Source organism: Osmerus eperlanus, chromosome 5 (assembly GCF_963692335.1).
Source record: "Osmerus eperlanus chromosome 5, fOsmEpe2.1, whole genome shotgun sequence".
Taxonomy (NCBI): domain Eukaryota; kingdom Metazoa; phylum Chordata; class Actinopteri; order Osmeriformes; family Osmeridae; genus Osmerus; species Osmerus eperlanus.
The window spans coordinates 2459199-2478073 of NC_085022.1; the positions used below are offsets into that span (position 1 = coordinate 2459199).

The 18875-nt window shown below is 47.9% G+C and overlaps 1 protein-coding gene across 1 annotated transcript; it reads right to left on the reverse strand.

Moving 5' to 3' along the window:
• Window positions 1-1485: 1485 nt before the first annotated feature.
• Window positions 1486-18630, reverse strand: slc6a13 (solute carrier family 6 member 13). Its single transcript, XM_062461038.1, has 15 exons — window positions 18475-18630; window positions 14349-14561; window positions 13107-13241; window positions 11826-11966; window positions 10509-10596; window positions 9778-9910; window positions 9216-9350; window positions 7133-7236; window positions 5996-6120; window positions 5578-5690; window positions 5352-5489; window positions 4804-4906; window positions 4309-4409; window positions 3757-3927; window positions 1486-3387 (listed from the first exon to the last, which is right to left on the reverse strand). Exons 1-15 carry the CDS (start codon window positions 18479-18481, stop codon window positions 3223-3225), a joined length of 1872 nt encoding a protein of 623 aa, XP_062317022.1. The 5' UTR covers window positions 18482-18630; the 3' UTR covers window positions 1486-3222.
• Window positions 18631-18875: the final 245 nt, after the last annotated feature.

Sequence of the window (18875 nt, forward strand, 5' to 3'; positions counted from 1 at the left end):
GATATACAGAACACACAATAGAGGGGGGTGCATTTCACGACAGGCTTGTTTTATTCCTTCTTGCCATGAAATGCACCCCCTGCTAACCCTGACTAGGAAAGTGTTAAATGCCTGAAACCTACTGTGGTTACTCATACTAGTGCCCTCAGTGTACAGTAAGAATGATTTGATGCTGGGATATACAGAACAGACAATAGAGGGGGGTGCATTTCATGGCAGGCTCAATGCACCCCCTGCTAACCCAGGCAGGTGACACTTTCCTAGTCAGAGTTAGCAGGGGGTGCATTTCATGGCAAGAAGGAATACAAGAAGCCTGTCATGAAATGCACCCCCCTCTATTGTCTGTTCTGTATATCCCAGCATCAAATCATTCTTACTGTACACTGAGGGCACTAGTATGAGTAACCATAGTAAGTTTCAGGCATGTAACACTTTCCTAGTCAGTGTTAGCAGGTAGTGCATTGCACTTACATCGAATGGAAAACAAGGCCTGCCATGAAATGCTCTACCCCTGCATGTGTTTCTTCCCTTCTACTCCAGCATTATGTACATTTAATAGCATAAATTTAATACCATTACATGTGTATTATAGGGTGGACAGGTCTGAAATCAGAATAGTCCATGGTAGGTGTGGGATTATTATGTTTTATTTTTTCATTTATTTCATTGATTTAAACAATAAGAGTAATATTTCCTATCTTAAAAAAGGATTTGATGGTGAGAACATTTCTTTTGATGTTGATACATAGTTGATACATCGTTTTTAGTACTTGTCTTTTGTAGGCAATAGGCATGTGAACCTTTGGTCCCTTTTCAGGACAGCTGATAGCCTTTTCTGGATTAGAAAGCTATTGTTTTTGACCTGTCTGAGTAACCCACCCTACGCGCAGGTTAACTGCATTAAAATCGCATACCTTTGAACCTATACATTAGTATGAAGAGCCATGTGAAATACTTTGAATCTGCTAGACAAATTACATTTCCTTTGGTAATCATACTTGGGTATATTTCCTCTGAATGCGATGTCGTGGAGCAAGAATGTTGGTTCGTGTTCCTTACTGTACGGTTTGAATGACGAATTTGATTCGCGCGCGCTCCCGCGAGGGGGTGCCAATCCAGAGAGTCATGCATCGGGTGATACAACACCGGAAAGCACGCACACACACATTCACATTTTGCTATTCAGCTCAATTTAAATAAACGTTATGTTCGATATCTTATATTTCTCTTTCACTTATAGCCAGTGAGTGTTCCGCCGCCACGCACGCAATTATTATTTTGAAAAGTTTGATAGGGTTTTTCAGACAACATTACCTAGAAGTTGAAGTTGTAGGCCTAGAGTAAGAATTAACACCATCTGAGGAAGAAAATGATTTGAAAATTCTACATTTTCTCAAGCGTCTGATACGTTTTACGTCAGTAGGACTGTACATTGACGATGATCATGTGACATCAAATATTTAAACATACAAGTGACTCTTTTCTTCAAAACTTTTAATATAAATGTTCTTATTTTACAATGTCAGTTGTAACACATTTGTACTGTAGGCTACTCAGCTTTGCATCTCTGAGACATGCCAGTTGGCAGTTTTTTATGAACCCTGTTAGTGCAAATGTTTATAGTAGACTATGCATTTAATAAATTGTTATATCTTACCACAAACTACACTACAATGTAAATCATGAATCCAAACTCTGCGAACATGCAAGAAAATGCACCCAGTTCCCTAGCAACCCAGACCACGTTGTTGGGAGGAATGTCTACACATATGAGCCTCGTGCCGCCCTCTGTTACCAGTGTGGCTCCATACAATACACACAGCAAAAACAGTTTGTACACAAATGCAATATTTCCGACAACTTTGTTCTAACTACATTCATTGTTTGATTTATCAATGTTGGCCTTTTTGAAAATATACACAATGTGGGCAAGGCTTCAATGTTCTTTCATTTCATTATTTGAGAAAGTAATAATTCCACAGTACTTAGAAAAATGCTCAAACCCAATGATTACATAACAGTCCAAGTAAGCTTTTGCATCAAAAGTAGTACATTTGAATCCAGCCATGATAGACTCAGGGTAGCATAGCTTATTCAAATAGCCTCTGGTTGAATAAAGACAATCAACTTCATGATGAACAAGTCTATGATGCACAAGTTGTCGTTTATATATATATTTTACGTACAACAAAAAGAGGCATAAACTAAATAAACATGAAAAGAGAATAGTGTTTGTTGGCATGAACAAGTTTTTTTTTCCTGATTGTGTAGATCTTTTACATATTAAGTTCTATCTTAACCACATAAGAGAAAAATAAACTGAAAAAAAATACTGATTCAGTGGAGTGTGCACGTTTGAATTGTATCTTCACCAAAAATATATAGAAATGTGAATCCTATATTCATGTAACCGCGTGTTTTCAGTTATATATTTAATGCCATATTCTGATTCTCCTCTATGCTATACTAAACTATGATGTCGCCGCAACACAACTAGATGCAGCTAAATTACAATACATTCAAAAATAAACAGAACACCTAAAGATACTGAAAGAACAATAAGCGTATTTTACAGGCAAACAAGGAACTGAAACGGCCAATGTCAAAGCAGTTCCAACTCTGTTCATGAATCGGAATGAATTCAAGTGAACTTTAAGGATTGTGCATAAATGCATCATCCCTTTCCTCCACGCCAGTTAGCCTTTTGCGATAACATGTTGAACTTATTACACCATATGCCTAACATCATATCAGAGATATGCAAGAAAACAACAACAACTAGAATGCTTCCGTAGAAAGCAAATGTGATCAGGAAACGGCCTCAGCCCCAGGAATGAGTCACGACAAGGTCTGCTCAACTGCCATGGGTGGACGAACTAGCAACAAACAAAAAACATGTATCTTTTCTAGTTCATAGACCCCAAAGGGTGCAGAAGTGCGTTCGACTTCTGCATGAAGGTGGAACTGGCTAAGTCACAGGACGGCGGCTTCATGTGAGTGTGTACACGAAGCAGCAAACAGAAAGTTCCAGAAACACAGTATTCTGTGCCGAGAGGACCAGGAGAGCGGAGATGCCACAGCATCGGAGTCTCGGCATCGGAGCTGAAAGGACCGCCTTGTCCTGTGTGAGGTATTAAAGAGACAAACTAAGATGGGGCCGGGGCCACGTCGAGGGACAGAGACACGAGACCTGCTGGATCGAGCCTCCTCCACAGGCCACCTCTAGCAGTTTGACTCCTTCTCGCTGACGGGCAAGTAGCCGTCCTTGGTGGGGGCTCCTCTCTGCCGGGGGCCATCCCCGTCAGCAGCAAACATGGCCAGCAGCCTCTTCTGTTCCCGCTTGGTTTTGGGTAAGTCGTCAGACGGCGTGGTGAGGACTTGAAGACGCTGAAGTAGAAGGAAGTCAGTATCAGAGTTTGGAGAACATTGGCATGGGTTAGAGGTTAGGGGTTAGAGTGTAGGGGTTAGGGTTTAGGGTTTAGGGTGTAGAGGTTAGAGTGTAGGGTTTAAAGGTTAGGGGTTAGGGTCACCCAAACCCTAACCCTAGAGCACTTTGTTCATTTTCTTCACATGTTTGCATTGAATATCAGAGAACGACAAATAGTTGGTCATGATTGTTAGCTTGTAGCATGCTAGGCATGCTAGGTGCATTGCTGGTCTCTGATACTCAGTACTAAAATAAGGAGCAAATGAATGTGCTGCATGTGTGTAGACGTTAGCTTGTAGCACGACGTGTCTTGGTCCCGTTGAACTCACCTCTTTCAAGGTGCCCTCAGTAGTCCACAGTTTGTGGATCATCCACAGCGGGATGCACAGCATGGAGGACATAGCCAGGACCCAGCCCAGCCCGTAGCCCCATCCAGGATACTCATACTCATTATTGTACTTCAGAGGGGTGTACTTGATCAGGGAGAAGGCAAAGGTTCCCTGCAAAAGCAGATACATTTAATCTGGGGCGCAGGTTTGTTTTCAAATGTGGGTGGGAAGACACTTTTTATTTTTATTTTTAAGTAAATGAGGATGTGGCAGTTAAAAATAACTTTCTTCAAGAAAGTTTTTCAAAACGTTTTTTAATGAAGCGTACAGCCCTGCATTTACGTTTGCGGTGTCCCTCTGCTGTTGTTTGGGTTTAAAAGCAGCAAAACTCTCAAGCAGTTGTATAATCTTTGCATAGTGTAGGCTGGTATTTCATCGCCTTTTAATTGGGTTTCAGAGCAACCACTGGGAGACGCTGTTTTCTCACACGAGCAGTTGAGCTGTTGGGAACAGCATTTACATCTTTGAAAATGTCAAATTAATGTTACTTACAAAACAGGTGGCCGGCGTGAAAAACATCCAGCAGTATTTGATGACAGGACTCGGACGGTAGCCTATCATGTCTTCGATATTGTCATAAAATCGGTCTGCGCCTTTGTGCAGGAAATGAGAGAGAAAAAGTAAGTCCTGATCCTTGTGTAGCAAAGATGCAAACAGCAGTTTAGGCCAATACGGACTGAGCTGGAAGGAGTCTGCATGAAAACCTTTCAACCGTCCTCACATGACTCACTTCAAGGACATGGAACAACATCAATGATGTCCCTCAATAACTTTTTTAATGATTTTACTAAACAACAACAAAACGGAATACATTTCTTAGTTATCAAGGATAAAAACAAGAGGCTGAAAGGTTTCTATGGAGCGACCCACTGCTGGAAGCTAGTGGGGGGATTATTGTGCTGAATGTTATCTGAAAAAAAGAGCAGCATTGTTTCATTATTGCACCCCCTAAACCAGTCCCTGCATAACTTGGACGTAAACACTCACCATAAACCCAAGCAATGCAAACAGTCTCAAAGACAGCCACAAAGAGCAGGCACATTCCACTGGCAGCGTAGTAGTCAAAGAGCTGGAAGACATACATGCCACCCTGAGGAGAAAAGAACAATAAACGTAGGAAACACATGTTAACAAGCAGTGAGGCAAACTGTGAAGGTCACAAACTGGATTCCAGTTCTCCCCAGAAGGCTCATCTCCCAGACAGAGTTAGCTAATAAAAAGCTCATAATATTAATGTTGTAGGTACGTGTTTAATACTTGGGTCCCCTACGGACATCAAGCAAATGGCTCTTCGAGAGTAAATACAACGGGTACAAATCTCTCCAGGGACTTGTGTGTATTCTTAAAGTGAGCTTACCCAACCAGTATGTTGGTTTCTATGGGCGTGTGAGAAGCCCTGTGAATGTGACATTGCAAAAAGGGCTATACAAATAAATATGATTTGATTTTGATGACACGCATAACTGCAGGGATTTTGACTGTCCTGGTGCATGTGTAGGACCTGTGGAGAGCCCCTAGGTGGCGCTGTGGCGTACCTCAGTCAGCATGATGAGGCCCATGAGGAAGGATACGATGGCCACACCCAGGATGAAGAGTTCCCGGCGGTTCTTACGGCGGAAGGTGGAAGGATACATGTCTACCATGGCTGTCACCAGGCTCTCCACACACACAAACTAGGGCCACGGAGAGAAGAGAGGTGCTACATGAATTCGCAGACACAGGAAGTGTGCGTGTGCAGGGGAAGGGGTGTGCCAGGCTGACCTGGCTATCGAGTCCGAGCAGGACGATCATGATGAAGAAGAAGCAGGCCCATAGAGGGGAGAAGGGCATCATGGACACTGCTCGGGGGTAGGCTATGAAGGCCAAACCAGGTCCTACGAATCACAGAGAAGTTTCCAATAGTGTTAAAACTCTGACTTACAACAACACACGACATACACTCTAGACGTCAGGACGGGCAAAGATTAACAGTCACTCAAGAACAGATAATGGCCCAGTATGGTATAGATGAGTGGGTTTCTGACGCTGCAGTGCACAGTTATGGACATGTACAGGGGGTTCTCCTGGTTGTGCATGCATGAGTGATACTGGACAGGAAGTGCTGGACAGGAAGTGCTGGACAGGAAGTGCTGGACAGGAAGTGCTGAGCATGTGTGGGAGACACGGGAGCACCACTGACCAGACTCGGCCACCTCTGAGATGGGAACGTTCTGCTCAAACGACATGAAGCCCAGGATAGAGAAGATGGCAAAGCCCGCCACGAAGCTGGTCCCGCTGTTCAGGAAGCACAGCGCGATGCAGTCCCTGGAACCACAGGAGAGACACACTGAAGTCCCTCAAACAACAGGAGAGACACACTTAAGTCCCTGGAACAACAGGAGAGACACACTTAAGTCCCTGGAACAACAGGAGAGACACACTTAAGTTCCTGGAACCACAGGAGAGACACACTTAAGTCCCTGGAACAACAGGAGAGACACACTTAAGTCCCTGGAACAACAGGAGAGACACACTTAAGTCCCTGGAACCACAGGAGAGACACACTTAAAGGCAGGGTAGGCAATGTTCTTGAGAAGCACTTTTTGTCATATTTGCCAAAAGTAACGTCACGTCTTGATAGCAACCAATATATGTGAAGGTTTGACGGTAATAGGAAATAATCCGACATCTTTGGGCGTCGAAATACTGTAATAAACACGACCAATCATTAAGAGGTACCCTGACTATTGATTGGACGGGCTACCTGTCTGTCTACCTACCTACCTGTGCGTACTCTGCCCCTCCACTCAATGCTCGTTACTGTAGTTTTGTGGGAGTGGCTTTGAAGGGAGGAGGTGGGATATTTTGGTTTGAATCGTGTCAAAAAGAAGCTAAAATAGCTAGCTTCACGCAACTTGCCTACCCTGCCTTTAAGGCCCTGGAAGCACAGAAGAGACACACTTAAGACGAGGAGTTTGGAATAGGCAACCTGTTTTTTGTTTGTTTTTTAATTTCCTTTTATTTATTTTTATTGTGCCTGCTCCAATTTACCGGCTACTATGACTAGTAAACTAACATGGGCTAGTGTTGTTCTTAGATGGACAGATCCATATAAAGTTTCACGCTTAATTTATTAATCGTTGTGATGTGTAAGCAGTAAGGACCGACAAAATACAAGGTTGATCCCTCGACATGGAAACCTGCTTATCACGGTATGAAGCCGGACAAAAAGATTCCTTTGGCTGAATCCTATCAGATATGTCGTGCTTATGTTATCAAAAGCTGCCAAGGTCGATCTTTTATTTCCATCACACCACCGTTCGGGTTCGTCTCTGACCTGTAGCAGTTGTTGTTGTACTTGTTGTAGCTCCCCAGTGCGGTGAGGCAACCCAGACAGATGGCGTAGGAGAAGAAGATCTGAGTCCCTGCGTCCATCCACACCTGGCCGGAGAAGAGGACCAGAAACACACACGTCAGGCTCAGGGAACAGGAGACATAACTGCACATCACACTCCACTAAACACACAAGTCCCTTGAGTGGCTTTCCAAGGTCTGGTCCCCAACATGTCTAGATTTTGTTGGATGATATTACGTCTTCTAACTGTTGACCTTCACGAAACTAGACAGTATAATGTGGCGGCATCAGGATTTCAATGTGAAAACAGTTTCAATATTTCCTCCAGTTCTGAGGTAGTTTCACTGAGACCGATGAAGCTAGCATACATTATTCTCTAGTTTCGTCCGGTAAGGTTCACAAGGACTGTTCAAACAATCACACCCCGGGGGGTGTCGCTGTGGAACCAGCCGGGGTCACTTTGCCTTGAACCCATGTTGACCTATGTACAGGGAAGCCCGGAACCTTTGTGGCACTTTTCGTGACGCTGTCTATTTCAGCCTGCGCCTGTTCCCACCATCGTCAAGCCCTCCTCCCGCTGCCACACAGGGCATTGTTGGCCTCTCATCACCCCATTTCTGCTCGGTGCCAATCTTCACCTCCCAGCGAGTCCAAAGACTCTCCACCCCCCAACTTAAGTCCTAAACCCAGGCTCTCACCCCCTCCTCCTCCTCCTCCTCCTCCCCTGACAATGTCAGACTGGCACCCTGCTTTTCTATATCTATGGGCTTCCTCGCGCCAAGTGTGGTACTTTTCCACGAGCCTGCGAACACCAGAGCACAGTTCCAATCCCAATGAGGGCACTCTTTGTTCTCCCAATTGGGTGAAAGTAGACCCAGGAGCGACGGGGGCACGTTTCAGATTTCTGGCGGCCAATCAGAGCCTCTGATTAAGCCGGCCGAGCTACAGAAGCACAGGCCACAGCCACAAAGGCAGATGTTCTCAAGAAAGCAACTCGGAGCAAACTTGTCTTTGCCTGCACACACACTTACACACAAGCACAAACACACTCACTCACTCACTCACACACACACACACACACACACACACACACACACACACACACACACACACACACACACACACACACACACACACACACACACACACACACACAGGCTTGTATTCATCACAGAGAGACCTCCAAGGCTTTAAAAGAGGGGCACTCCTTTTTTCGTTTTCGGGTGTTACTGAACGACGGGTGCCAAAATGGAGAAGTGGTTGCTAAATAGCATTCTCTCTGTTTCATCACCAGAGTGGGGGAGTCTGGGAGCTGTGCTGACTGCATTCCTCATTCCCCTGTTCACCCTCGCCTGTCCCCCCCGCACCACTTGTAAAGTAGTTCCCCAGACCAATGCCAGCCTCAGGGATTTGGTACTACCAGACCAAGTGATAACCTTGTAGCCTTGCTAATACACCCCTACTGTACGGTTGTGATCGGACAAGTCATTTTCGGTTCATAGTGTTTATTTGAGGTCAGGGTGGCTGAGCGGTGAGGGAAGCGGGCTAGTAATCTGAAGGTTGCCAGTTCGATTCCCGGCCGTGCCAAATGACGTTGTGTCCTTGGGCAAGGCACTTCACCCTACTTGCCTCGGGGGGAATGTCCCTGTACTTACTGTAAGTCGCTCTGGATAAGAGCGTCTGCTAAATGACTAAATGTAAATGTAAAATGTAAATGTATGTCTGTGCAAAAGTACCGTCTCCCTGAAGAGACAGTCCTGTTGGGTCAGATAAGATTCAGAAGCTGTACCTCAAGAAGAGTTACTTAATAGGTAACGCCAAAAGGAGTGTGGGGAGACATGAGGATCGTTTGCACGGCAGGGTTTAGAAACTCCATACAGGCATCAGAGTGAACACACACAGTTTTGCGGATGTGCGTTTGTGACTCTGGCGAGCTTTGCGCTGGAAGCACCGCAGTAGGAGAATGTAAGTTCACGTGATGGAAGAGTTCAGTTGTTCATTTCGGACCACTGTATGTGACAGACGTGTACAGAACGAGCGCATGTAAGCTGAACGCTGAACAAACCTGTGGGTCCTTCAGTCTGCCCAGGTCAGGGTACAGGTAGAACTCGATCCCCCTGGACGCCCCTGGCAGAGTCACGCCTCTGATCAGGAGGATCACCAGCATGGCGTACGGGAAGGTCGCCGTGAAGTACACCACCTGGGGAACCAATCAAAACACTGGTTGGATTGTTTTCCGAACTGTCTGGTTGAGGGCTTACCCCAGATGGCTTGGGTGGTCTGGGTTCAAATCTGGCCTGGGCCATTAGCTGTATGTCTTCCCTTGTCTCTCTCTCTCTCTCTCGGGAGAGAGAGAGAGAGTGGAAGAGAGAGGGGCAGGGATAGAGAGATAGAGGGTGGGAGAGAGAGGGGGAGGGAGAGGGGCAGGGGGAGAGAGATAGAGGGTGGGAGAGAGAGGGGGAGGGAGAGGGGCAGGGGGAGAGAGAGAGGGAGCGGGGGAGGGGAGGGAGAGAAAAACAGAGGCATAGAAAGAGAAAGAGAGAGAAGAAAGAGGCAGAGAGAGAACGAGAGAGAGCGACAAAGAAAGAGAGAAAGAAAGAGAGATTGTGAGATTGTTGGGGCAGCACCTTCCCAGTGGACTTGACTCCCTTCCAGATGCAGAAGTAGCAGATGACCCAGGCGATGGCAAGGCACAGAACCAGGTCCCAGTTCAGAGAGCCAATGTGATCGATGCCGGAAGAGATACGCAGAACCCTCCGTCTGCGAGCGCACACACACACACACGCGTCTTATAATGCACACCTGCAGTATGTAGACAGTGAAATGACTACCTTTACCATAAAACAACACACGCACTCTACGTATTTGACGCCCCCCCCCCCCCCCCCCGAGATGCTCGTCTAGATCTCTTCATTTCTGCACTTAATGAAATCAAATCTTTTGACAAGAAAACAAGCAGTTAGTCTGAGGCGGTGCCCCTCCTGGGCAGGAGGACCGGCCCCTCCAGGGCAGGAGGACCGGCCCCTCCAGGGCAGGAGGACCGGCCCCTCATGGGCAGGAGGACCGGCCCCTCCAGGGCAGGAGGACCGGCCCCTCCAGGGCAGGAGGACCGGCCCCTCATGGGCAGGAGGACCGGCCCCTCCAGGGCAGGAGGACCGGCCCCTCATGGGCAGGAGGACCGGCCCCTCCAGGGCAGGAGGACCGGCCCCTCCAGGGCAGAAGGACCGGCCCCTCCAGGGCAGGAGGACCGGCCCCTCCAGGGCAGAAGGACCGGCCCCTCCAGGGCAGAAGGACCGGCCCCTCCAGGGCAGAAGGACCGGCCCCTCCAGGGCAGGAGGACCGGCCTTCTAACACTTACTCCCAGAACTCGATGACAGGAGAGGTGCTGTTCACATAGTGGGCTTGATTGATGGAATCATTCCTCCTCTGAAACTCCACACAAGATTCTTGAAAAGGAAGAAAAAAAAAGGACATTGAACAAGAAGTCCAAGGCTTTGTGGAGGTTTCCAGGGGAAACACGAACGAGAATTACAACGCTTCCGTCAACTTTGATGGAAGCTGAAATGTGACTGAGATAAAGGAATCTGCACCAGTCTGGGCGCCATTCTCCCACAGACATGTCTAAGAGCTGTGCGGATCTGACTGTGGAAGGCTTTGTTGAAAGGCTTAATGGTCCCCCAAACAATGTCTTAGCCTTTCAAAAAAAAAGGTTGTATGGCATAATATTGAGACTTGAGGGGGGGAGGGCTTTAGTGGGTTCCTTCGTAAACAAGTGGTCCACAGTAACGCCTGGGACAACGCCTTTTAGCTACTCTGAGCTTTCCTTTACGCTGACATGGTACATAAACATGGCATTGGCTATATCTATGATCCTTATCAATGTTGTCCTTAATTGTTGCTGGGGGTCATACAACTCCCTGGGCTTTTCAACTTCGAGAATTCATTTGATGCTGATTTTAGAAATCGACTTGGGGGTTCTCTCTCGGTAGGCTATGTCTGCACGCGTGTGTGTTGTGTGCAACACGTGACAACTCGTTTCTCTCAAACAAACAAAACAACTACGGGCATGCTAGCTCAACAGATCAATCCGTTTATTTTCATTCGTTTTCATCAGGGTAACCACATGTAAAGGCCGTTCGTTACCAACATGTGTAATTATATTATATTATTATAAAGTCTACTTTACAAATGTTCACCGTAGTCTACAATTAATGGAGTAAAATCTTAATAACATGTTTTTTTATTCAAATATATCAACTAATATGGTGTATTTCATCATCCTGCAGCCGATTTTGCAAGCGACTCGCGAAAAAATTCGACCAGCTGCCGAAACAATCGCTGCAGATCGCAGGCGATCGCAGGCAATCGCAGCGCTTCGCAGCCAGTGTGGTCGGTCCCATTTGATAACATGGGCGCAGAAAGAAAAAAGGCGGCGCTTCCAGGCGCGTCGCAGCAGATCGCAGCCGATCGCAGGCAGTGTGTCGCAGGCAGTGTGTCCCAGGCGTTAGGGAGAGAGATGGAGGAACTTTCTAGTCAGTTTAACAAATGCTAAACAAAATGGAGGCCAAGAAGGGTGTACAGATTGCAGAGAACCTCACACCATGCGTGAGGTGGTGTGAGGTTACAAACATCACAGACCATCTTTATAATTGTTCTGACTCCCCCCCCCCCTCACCTGTGTTCCAGGTGTTGTTGCAGGAGGCCCAGGGCAGATCCCAGGTGAAGGAGTGAGACAGGTAGAAGATGGCCCAGGCCAGCACCACGATGTAATAGAAGTTCAACAGCGCCACGATCACCTGGGTGGCATAGCCCACTCCTGTAACATCGGAGAACAACTGACAATAAATCAATGACACTTTGAAAGAAATAGCAATAAGCGTTCAAAAAAACGGACGAGACTTGAGCTGAAAGCAGGGTCGGACTGGCCGTCGGGGGAGTCGGAAGATTTTCCAAACAACGGTAAAACGGACGCAGCATAATGAAAAAAATTTAATAATAATAGTAATAATAATACACGGCCGTAGGCCGGTCTGCGTTTCAAAGTCCCGGGCCGTTTTTCAGTCCCAGTCTAGACCTGGCTGAAAGCAGTAGTGCTTTTAGGCACGGGCGAACCGGGCAGTCACCCGGCGAGGGAATTTCCCAAGTGCATCAAATTAAATAAACCCTCCCGCTATCCTTGAGTTTCAAACGCACTACCAGCAGACGGTGCCAACCGCGACACGTCATATCTCTGTGTTGTGGTTGGGGGGGGGGGGGCGGGGGGTAAACCTTGCCCGGGACGCCAAATGTGCTAGGACCGCCACTGGCTGAAAGGATAACGTGTTAATGTTAAGTCCAACATGTCGCAACGAATCCGTAAAGGTCAAATGAAATGCTTAGCAATTTGCAGCTGCATAATTGACAAGCAAGACTTGTAAAGACTTGAGGTGAAGACTTGTAAAGACACTGCACTGAACAAAGTAGAGAACTATGTGTTGCGTAACCAGCCAAGGTATTGCATGCTGTTCCCCATTCAATTCTCTCCATGGTTCATGTATGAATGACTGCAGTCATTTTGTGCTAACTGGGGCCCAGCTGAATGATGAAAGCAAAGGAATATTGTGAAGGAAGCCAGTCTTGGTGGCGTGCCAGCCATTACATCCACACCAACCTCCTCCCTCTCCACACTGGCATGAACACACGGATGTGCACACACACGCAGACACAGCAGTCAGATTTGCTAAAAAATGCTTTGATTCTATTCGGATTCTTTGCAGACATCGGATCATTAGCCCATGTAGGCATCCATGTTATCGAACAATGAACAAACTCTGCCTTTGTAAACGTGACATAACTCCGACAAAGCGACACACAAAACCGATGATGATCTTGTGGTGCCGATTCATCAAGCTACGAGAGGGTGCTAGACGAGAACGCTAGGACAACATGGTTCTCTCCCGTGGATGATGTGCGTCACCTTCAAACAGAGGGCTGATCTTCCTCCAGCAGGTGATTCCTCCCTCGCTGGTGAACTGGCCCAACGCCGTCTCCAGGAAGAACACAGGGATCCCACAGGCGAACAGGAAGATCAGGTAGGGGATGAAGAACGCCCCTGGTGAGGGGAGGAGACACACAGCAGACCACGTTTAGTTTGATCTTTACGCGATCAGGAAGTGTAGCTGGGACAGGTTCGTTTTCTGACTGAACTGGAACACATTTTTCTTTTCAATGGCATGATCCAGTCAGCCGAAAGCTTTGAAGTTTTACATTTTAGCTTGATTCCTGACAGCTGATTCGAACTGTAAACAAAACTTTGACCTTTCACCTCTTGACCAAGGAATAACCCCACCCCCACTGTTTAGAAAGACTAACTTTATGGATGCCTCACTAAAGGGGAGGGGCTTACATAATTCCACAAAATAGTGGAGTATTTTTTCCTATACTATGAAGCCAAACCAAGCCAAGAATTTCACATTCCCATTCCAATAAAACACTGTAAATCTTAATGGCCATGGAATCCAATATACTCAAAGGCTCCAGTGCTGTTCAATAAAACAGACTTTTGGTTTGAAAACCCCAGGCAACTCTGGCAGACGTACAGCAGTACACTTTTAAAAGGATGAGGTAATTGTCGACACAAAGTGAATGTTGACTTGTTGAATTCAAAGCACAATTGTGTATTTCTGTGCGTACAATAAAGAAATTGCGTTTCCACCGCGACTAAGACTAAGATGTTAGCATCCAGTCAGAATGAGAGCGTTCCGCGTAGGCTGAGTCCCTGCTGCATGTCCCTGCTGCATGTCCCTGCTGCATGTCGCTGCTGCATGTCGCTGCTGCATGTCCCTGTTGCATGTCCCTGCTGCATGTCCCTGCTGCATGTCCCTGCTGAATGTCCCTGTTGCATGTCCCTGCTGCATGTCCCTGCTGCATGTCCCTGCTGCATGTCCCTGTTGCATGTCCCTGCTGCATGTCCCTGCTGCATGTCCCTGTTGCATGTCCCTGCTGCATGTCCCTGTTGCATGTCCCTGCTGCATGTCCCTGCTGCATGTCCCTGCTGCATGTCCCTGCTGCATGTCCTCCCCCCCACCTCTCCCTCCCTCTCTCCCTCCCTCCCCTGTCACACCTCACTCAATAAACCAGGAAAAATAGCCAAAAACACATCTCACATTTATTTGTATACATGTTTTTAGAGCTCAACCTGACTGCAGGCCGGACCCACCTCCTCCGTTCTTGTAGCACAGGTACGGGAAGCGCCACACGTTGCCCAGGCCGATGATCTCTCCCGCCACGGAGAGAACAAACTCCACCTTGTTCCCCCACTGGCCCCTCTCCTGGATCTTGTCGTCCGCGCTGGGCACGATGTCCAGGGGCCGGCTGTGTCCGTTGGAGCCCGGGTCCATCTTGGGCAGGCTCTCCATCTCGCCTGCTCGTCCTGAGGAACCAGACAGAGAGAGACGATCTGTGCCCAGAGCCCAGAGACAGCACAGTGTTGGGGAGAGCACAGTGTTCCTCCTCTCTGACTAACAGCAGCAGTGTGCGGTAGAGATAGGGAAGAGAGGAGCGGTCTCTCTTGGTCCTGGTCTTTGCTCGGTTTCATTATCTCCTGGCTCACATCAATGGTACTACTTTACAGTGCGGTCAACAAACTTGGACCTTGGACTGCACCCTCCCTCCCTCCCTCCCTCCCTCCCCCCCCCCACCCCCCCCCCCCCCCCTCTCACCGGAGACAATCACCATACCACTCCAGGGTGGATTCAAGCTGAATGCGTTTGAAAAATCTTTGGAAACATGTGAACATGGCAAGTTTGCGACGGCAGACAAACTGTCTCTGCGCTGGGCCAGACCTCCTCCACCGTGTGCTGTGGATTGACCTGGCTGAACGGCAGGTGAGAAGCCAGGACGAATTCCAGGACCACGGCCAGTTCTCATGCAGGCTTCACCTGGCACATGACGGCCGTCAAACATGCCTCTTGGCGTTGATGTGTGGATCTGAGACCTGAGATCTGTCTAGAGAGGTCTGTTTGTGGTTGGGCGTTACGTGACCACAGCGAGGATCGGTCGAGCTCCTGGCCAAGTCGCTGCCGTGTTTAGGGCCAGCCTGACAGAGCCTCCCTCTGTGTTCAGGAAACAGACAGCTCACTGACTGTGCTCACTCCTGTCAGCTTGCATTAACATGGGCTCCCGCCACCCCCTCTTTCTTTCACCCTCTCTCTCTCTCTCTCTCTCTCTCTCTCTCTCTCTCTCTCTCTCTCTCTCTCTCTCTCTCTCTCTCTCTCTCTCTCTCTCTCTCTCTCTCTCTCTCTGTCTCTCTGTCCCTCTCATCCTCTCTTCTCTCTTACCTTCTCTCTCACTTTCTCTCCTTTCTGTGTCTCTCTCTGTCACCCTCTTGCTCTTCCTCTCTCTCTCTCTCTGTCTCTCTCTATCTCTCTCTCTCTCTCTCTGTCTCTCTGTCTCTCTCTCTCTGTCTCTCTCTCTGTCTCTCTGTCCCTCTCATCCTCTCTTCTCTCTTACCTTCTCTCTCTCTCTCTCTCTCTCTCTCTCTCTCTCTCTCTCTCTCTCTCTCTCTCTCTCTCTCTCTCTCTCTCTCTCTCTCTCTCTCTCTCTCTCTCTCCCTCTCTTCCTTGGCCTGCTTCACACTGGCCGGGCCAAAGGCCCCTCCCGCCACCGACCCATCCCAACCAATTAATGACCTGCAGTAGAGGCCTGATCCAAAACACACAAACACGCACACACACACACACAGGCATACACACAACGACAAGCATATGCACACACCGGTACTAACATTCATGCACACACATACATTGACTCACTAAACCAAGTACATTCCTAGCTGCTCTTTAGGAACCAAAAGATGTCTGTTTTCCTGACTGAGTTCAGGTCTGAACCCACAGGGAGACGGCCTCCCTGCAGGGGCAGAACCCTTCGGGATGTGCTCCCACTGTGTTTATGCATGTGTGTGTGTGGGTATATATATGTGTGTATCTGTGAGTTGGGTTAGGGTTGAAATTAGAGTTAGGGACAGAATTGTATTAAGAGTTCAGTTCAGGGGTTAGGGATAACACCATTGTGAATGGGAGTGAATTGTCGTCCTCGCTAGGATAATAAAACAAACTTGTGTGTGTGCGTGAGCATGTGTGTGAGCCTAGACGACTGTTCGCTCTTCAGATCTCCTGAGTCCCCACTGTGGCCAGTGGCAAAAATAGAGATCCCCATGTTTCTGAAGGTACTTGTGAGAAAGCCCCAGTATCCAAAAGCACACAGAGCCGTTGGTTGGCACGGCGACGGCTTTGTTCCGGAACCTTCGGCCCACCAAGAGCCTCGTTCCAGGGGGCCTGATGGCTGCCTCACCTGGGGTGTCACACCCTCTGGGGCAGGGGCAGGTTAACCCACCTGGGGTGTCACACCCTCTGGGGCAGGGGCAGGTTAACCCACCTGGGGTGTTACACCCTCTGGGGCAGGGGCAGGTTAACCCACCTGGGGTGTTACACCCTCTGGGGCAGGGGCAGGTTAACCCACCTGGGGTGTTACACCCTCTGGGGCAGGGGCAGGTTAACCCACCTGGGGTTTCACACCCTCTGGGGCAGGGGCAGGTTAACCCACCTGGGGTTTCACACCCTCTGGGGCAGGGGCAGGTTAACCCACCTGGGCCAGGGGAACAGACGTCGCTTCAAACAGAGACGCTTCCAAACAGAGACCATCAGACGCATTTTTTGTAACAGGCCCGAGACCGAAATAGCTGTTTCACGGATAGGTGTTTGTATTGGGAGGAAGGTGGGAGTGTGGTGGGGGGCGGCGCGGGGGGGGGGGGGGGGGGCGGGGGTCAGGACATGACTGAGTCATCCTGACTCAGTCAGTCATGGTCGGTGTTCCAGACTCGACAGACTAGTCTGTCCAGACCAGCTCCATCTGACAGACTCCTGACTGCTGAGGAGTTTTCCATCACTCTGACAGCGGAGTCCCTGGCGACAGAGACAGACTATAGATCCAGGGTCAAAGTGCAGTTTAATGTTTAACTCAGCTATTACATCCTGTCAAACATTGGTGTCACTCTTTTAACACTAATTTACACACTCCACGTTGAAATCGATGAATATACTGTTTTATCAGAAGCCTCTTGTGTTTTACTGATCCACTATGTAGCAGTCCTCCTCAGCAGACTCTGAAAGGAAGGCCCATGCATGTTTATGCAGTGTTCTAGGATTGTACAAGAGCTAAATCATTTCTAAGCAAAAGATTCAAGCATTTGACACATCAAAACAGGCTGATGAAGTGTCAATGGAAAGAAATCAAGAAACACATAAGAGTTATTATTAAATTACATATCACTTACGTCAAGACTGTGTCATTATAAAATACCGTAAACTGCTTTGGTATGATATTGTACATTGATGATTAGATTATGTACAGTATCTCACATGGACTCGATTTGAGATAAGATAAGTCAACATTTCTAAGAACTGGTGACAGTCAAACGTATTGATTTGGGTTGAAAATCTCCTTTGAGTCCTTCAGATAAGCACAAGCACATGAGCACAAACACACGAGCACAAGCACATCAGTGAATGTGCTCATGGTGGCTGCTAGGAACAAAACGTAATCAGATTTCTTTGTATTTCCTTTGACAGACAAAGTCAATTGGTCTGGTCCTGTTTGACATTACGTCCTCTCCTCAGAAACTCAGAAGAAGCTCTGCATCAAATCAAGGTTCAGAGTGAAAACAGTCCAGGTCCAACCAGGTAAATTAATGATTGTCTTCGATATAATTTGCTGGCATGATGTGTAGGAGCCCATTTCCACACCCCAAACATCCATCTCTGAAAGATCACCCCTTGCCCAAGGGTAACTGGTGCAAGATGTTCATCCGTACATTAAACAAGCCAAAGAGGCATTACAAAGGATGTCAATCCATCTCTGAAAGACATTCCTCTCTATAAATGAATCTTTATCTCCTTATCTAATATGAACAGAGTCTGACAGCACAGCACTGAAAGACTGGTCTGTTGACTGGTGACACAGACTGGTGATAGATTGCCCAGAGACTTAAGTCCTAAGCCACATTTCCACACGTTATGGTGCACAGCATGAGAATGCTGGAGGGATTAATCTTCACAAAAACACACACAACACAGAAACTGGTTTAACAAACTCCCATGTCTGCTTTCAAAACAACCCTTCACAGAGACAAAACAGGAATCAGGGTCCACGTCATTGCCATGAAATATCAGTAAAATCAAACTTTATCAAACTTGAATTACAATAAGCAACAGCAGTGGTGGGCTGACTGTTTTCATGGTTTCCCTTCCTGGCAGAGCAAGCCGTCCAACCCTCCCAACGGTACTCACCTTTCATGGTGATGCAGAGAGAGACAGCCCTCAGGTTAGGGTGTTTAACCAGCTATTGGCCTCTTGGTGGTCAGGTTTCACTATATAGCGTGCATAGAGGGGCGGGGATCTGGGGAAACTCAACACTCAGCCTGTAGAGACTGCGTCTGCCTTGCATAGCACAGCACCCTCCACAGAACCAGCCCCCACCTTCTCACTCCCATTCAGACACCCCAACAAACACACACACGCACACGCACACGCACACACACAATCCCTGCAGCACACTGGAGGTCTGTGCCATCTCAGTGTGGTGGGGGGATTGCGTAACCTTTCGACACACACATTCTCCCAGGGTCTCTGTCTATAGTGAACCATGGGAGTGAGAGCGAGGCTGCTCCAGTCAATATTGTGTTGATCCC

Excerpts from the sequence above, each read along its gene's own strand:
- slc6a13 (XM_062461038.1), bottom strand. Across the intron at positions 13,242-14,348 it reads GTGCTACAAGAACGGAGGAG|GGGCGTTCTTCATCCCCTAC; the intron begins GTGGGTCCGGCC and ends TCCCCTCACCAG. Across the intron at positions 9,351-9,777 it reads GAGTCAAGTCCACTGGGAAG|GTGGTGTACTTCACGGCGAC; the intron begins GTGCTGCCCCAA and ends TTGGTTCCCCAG.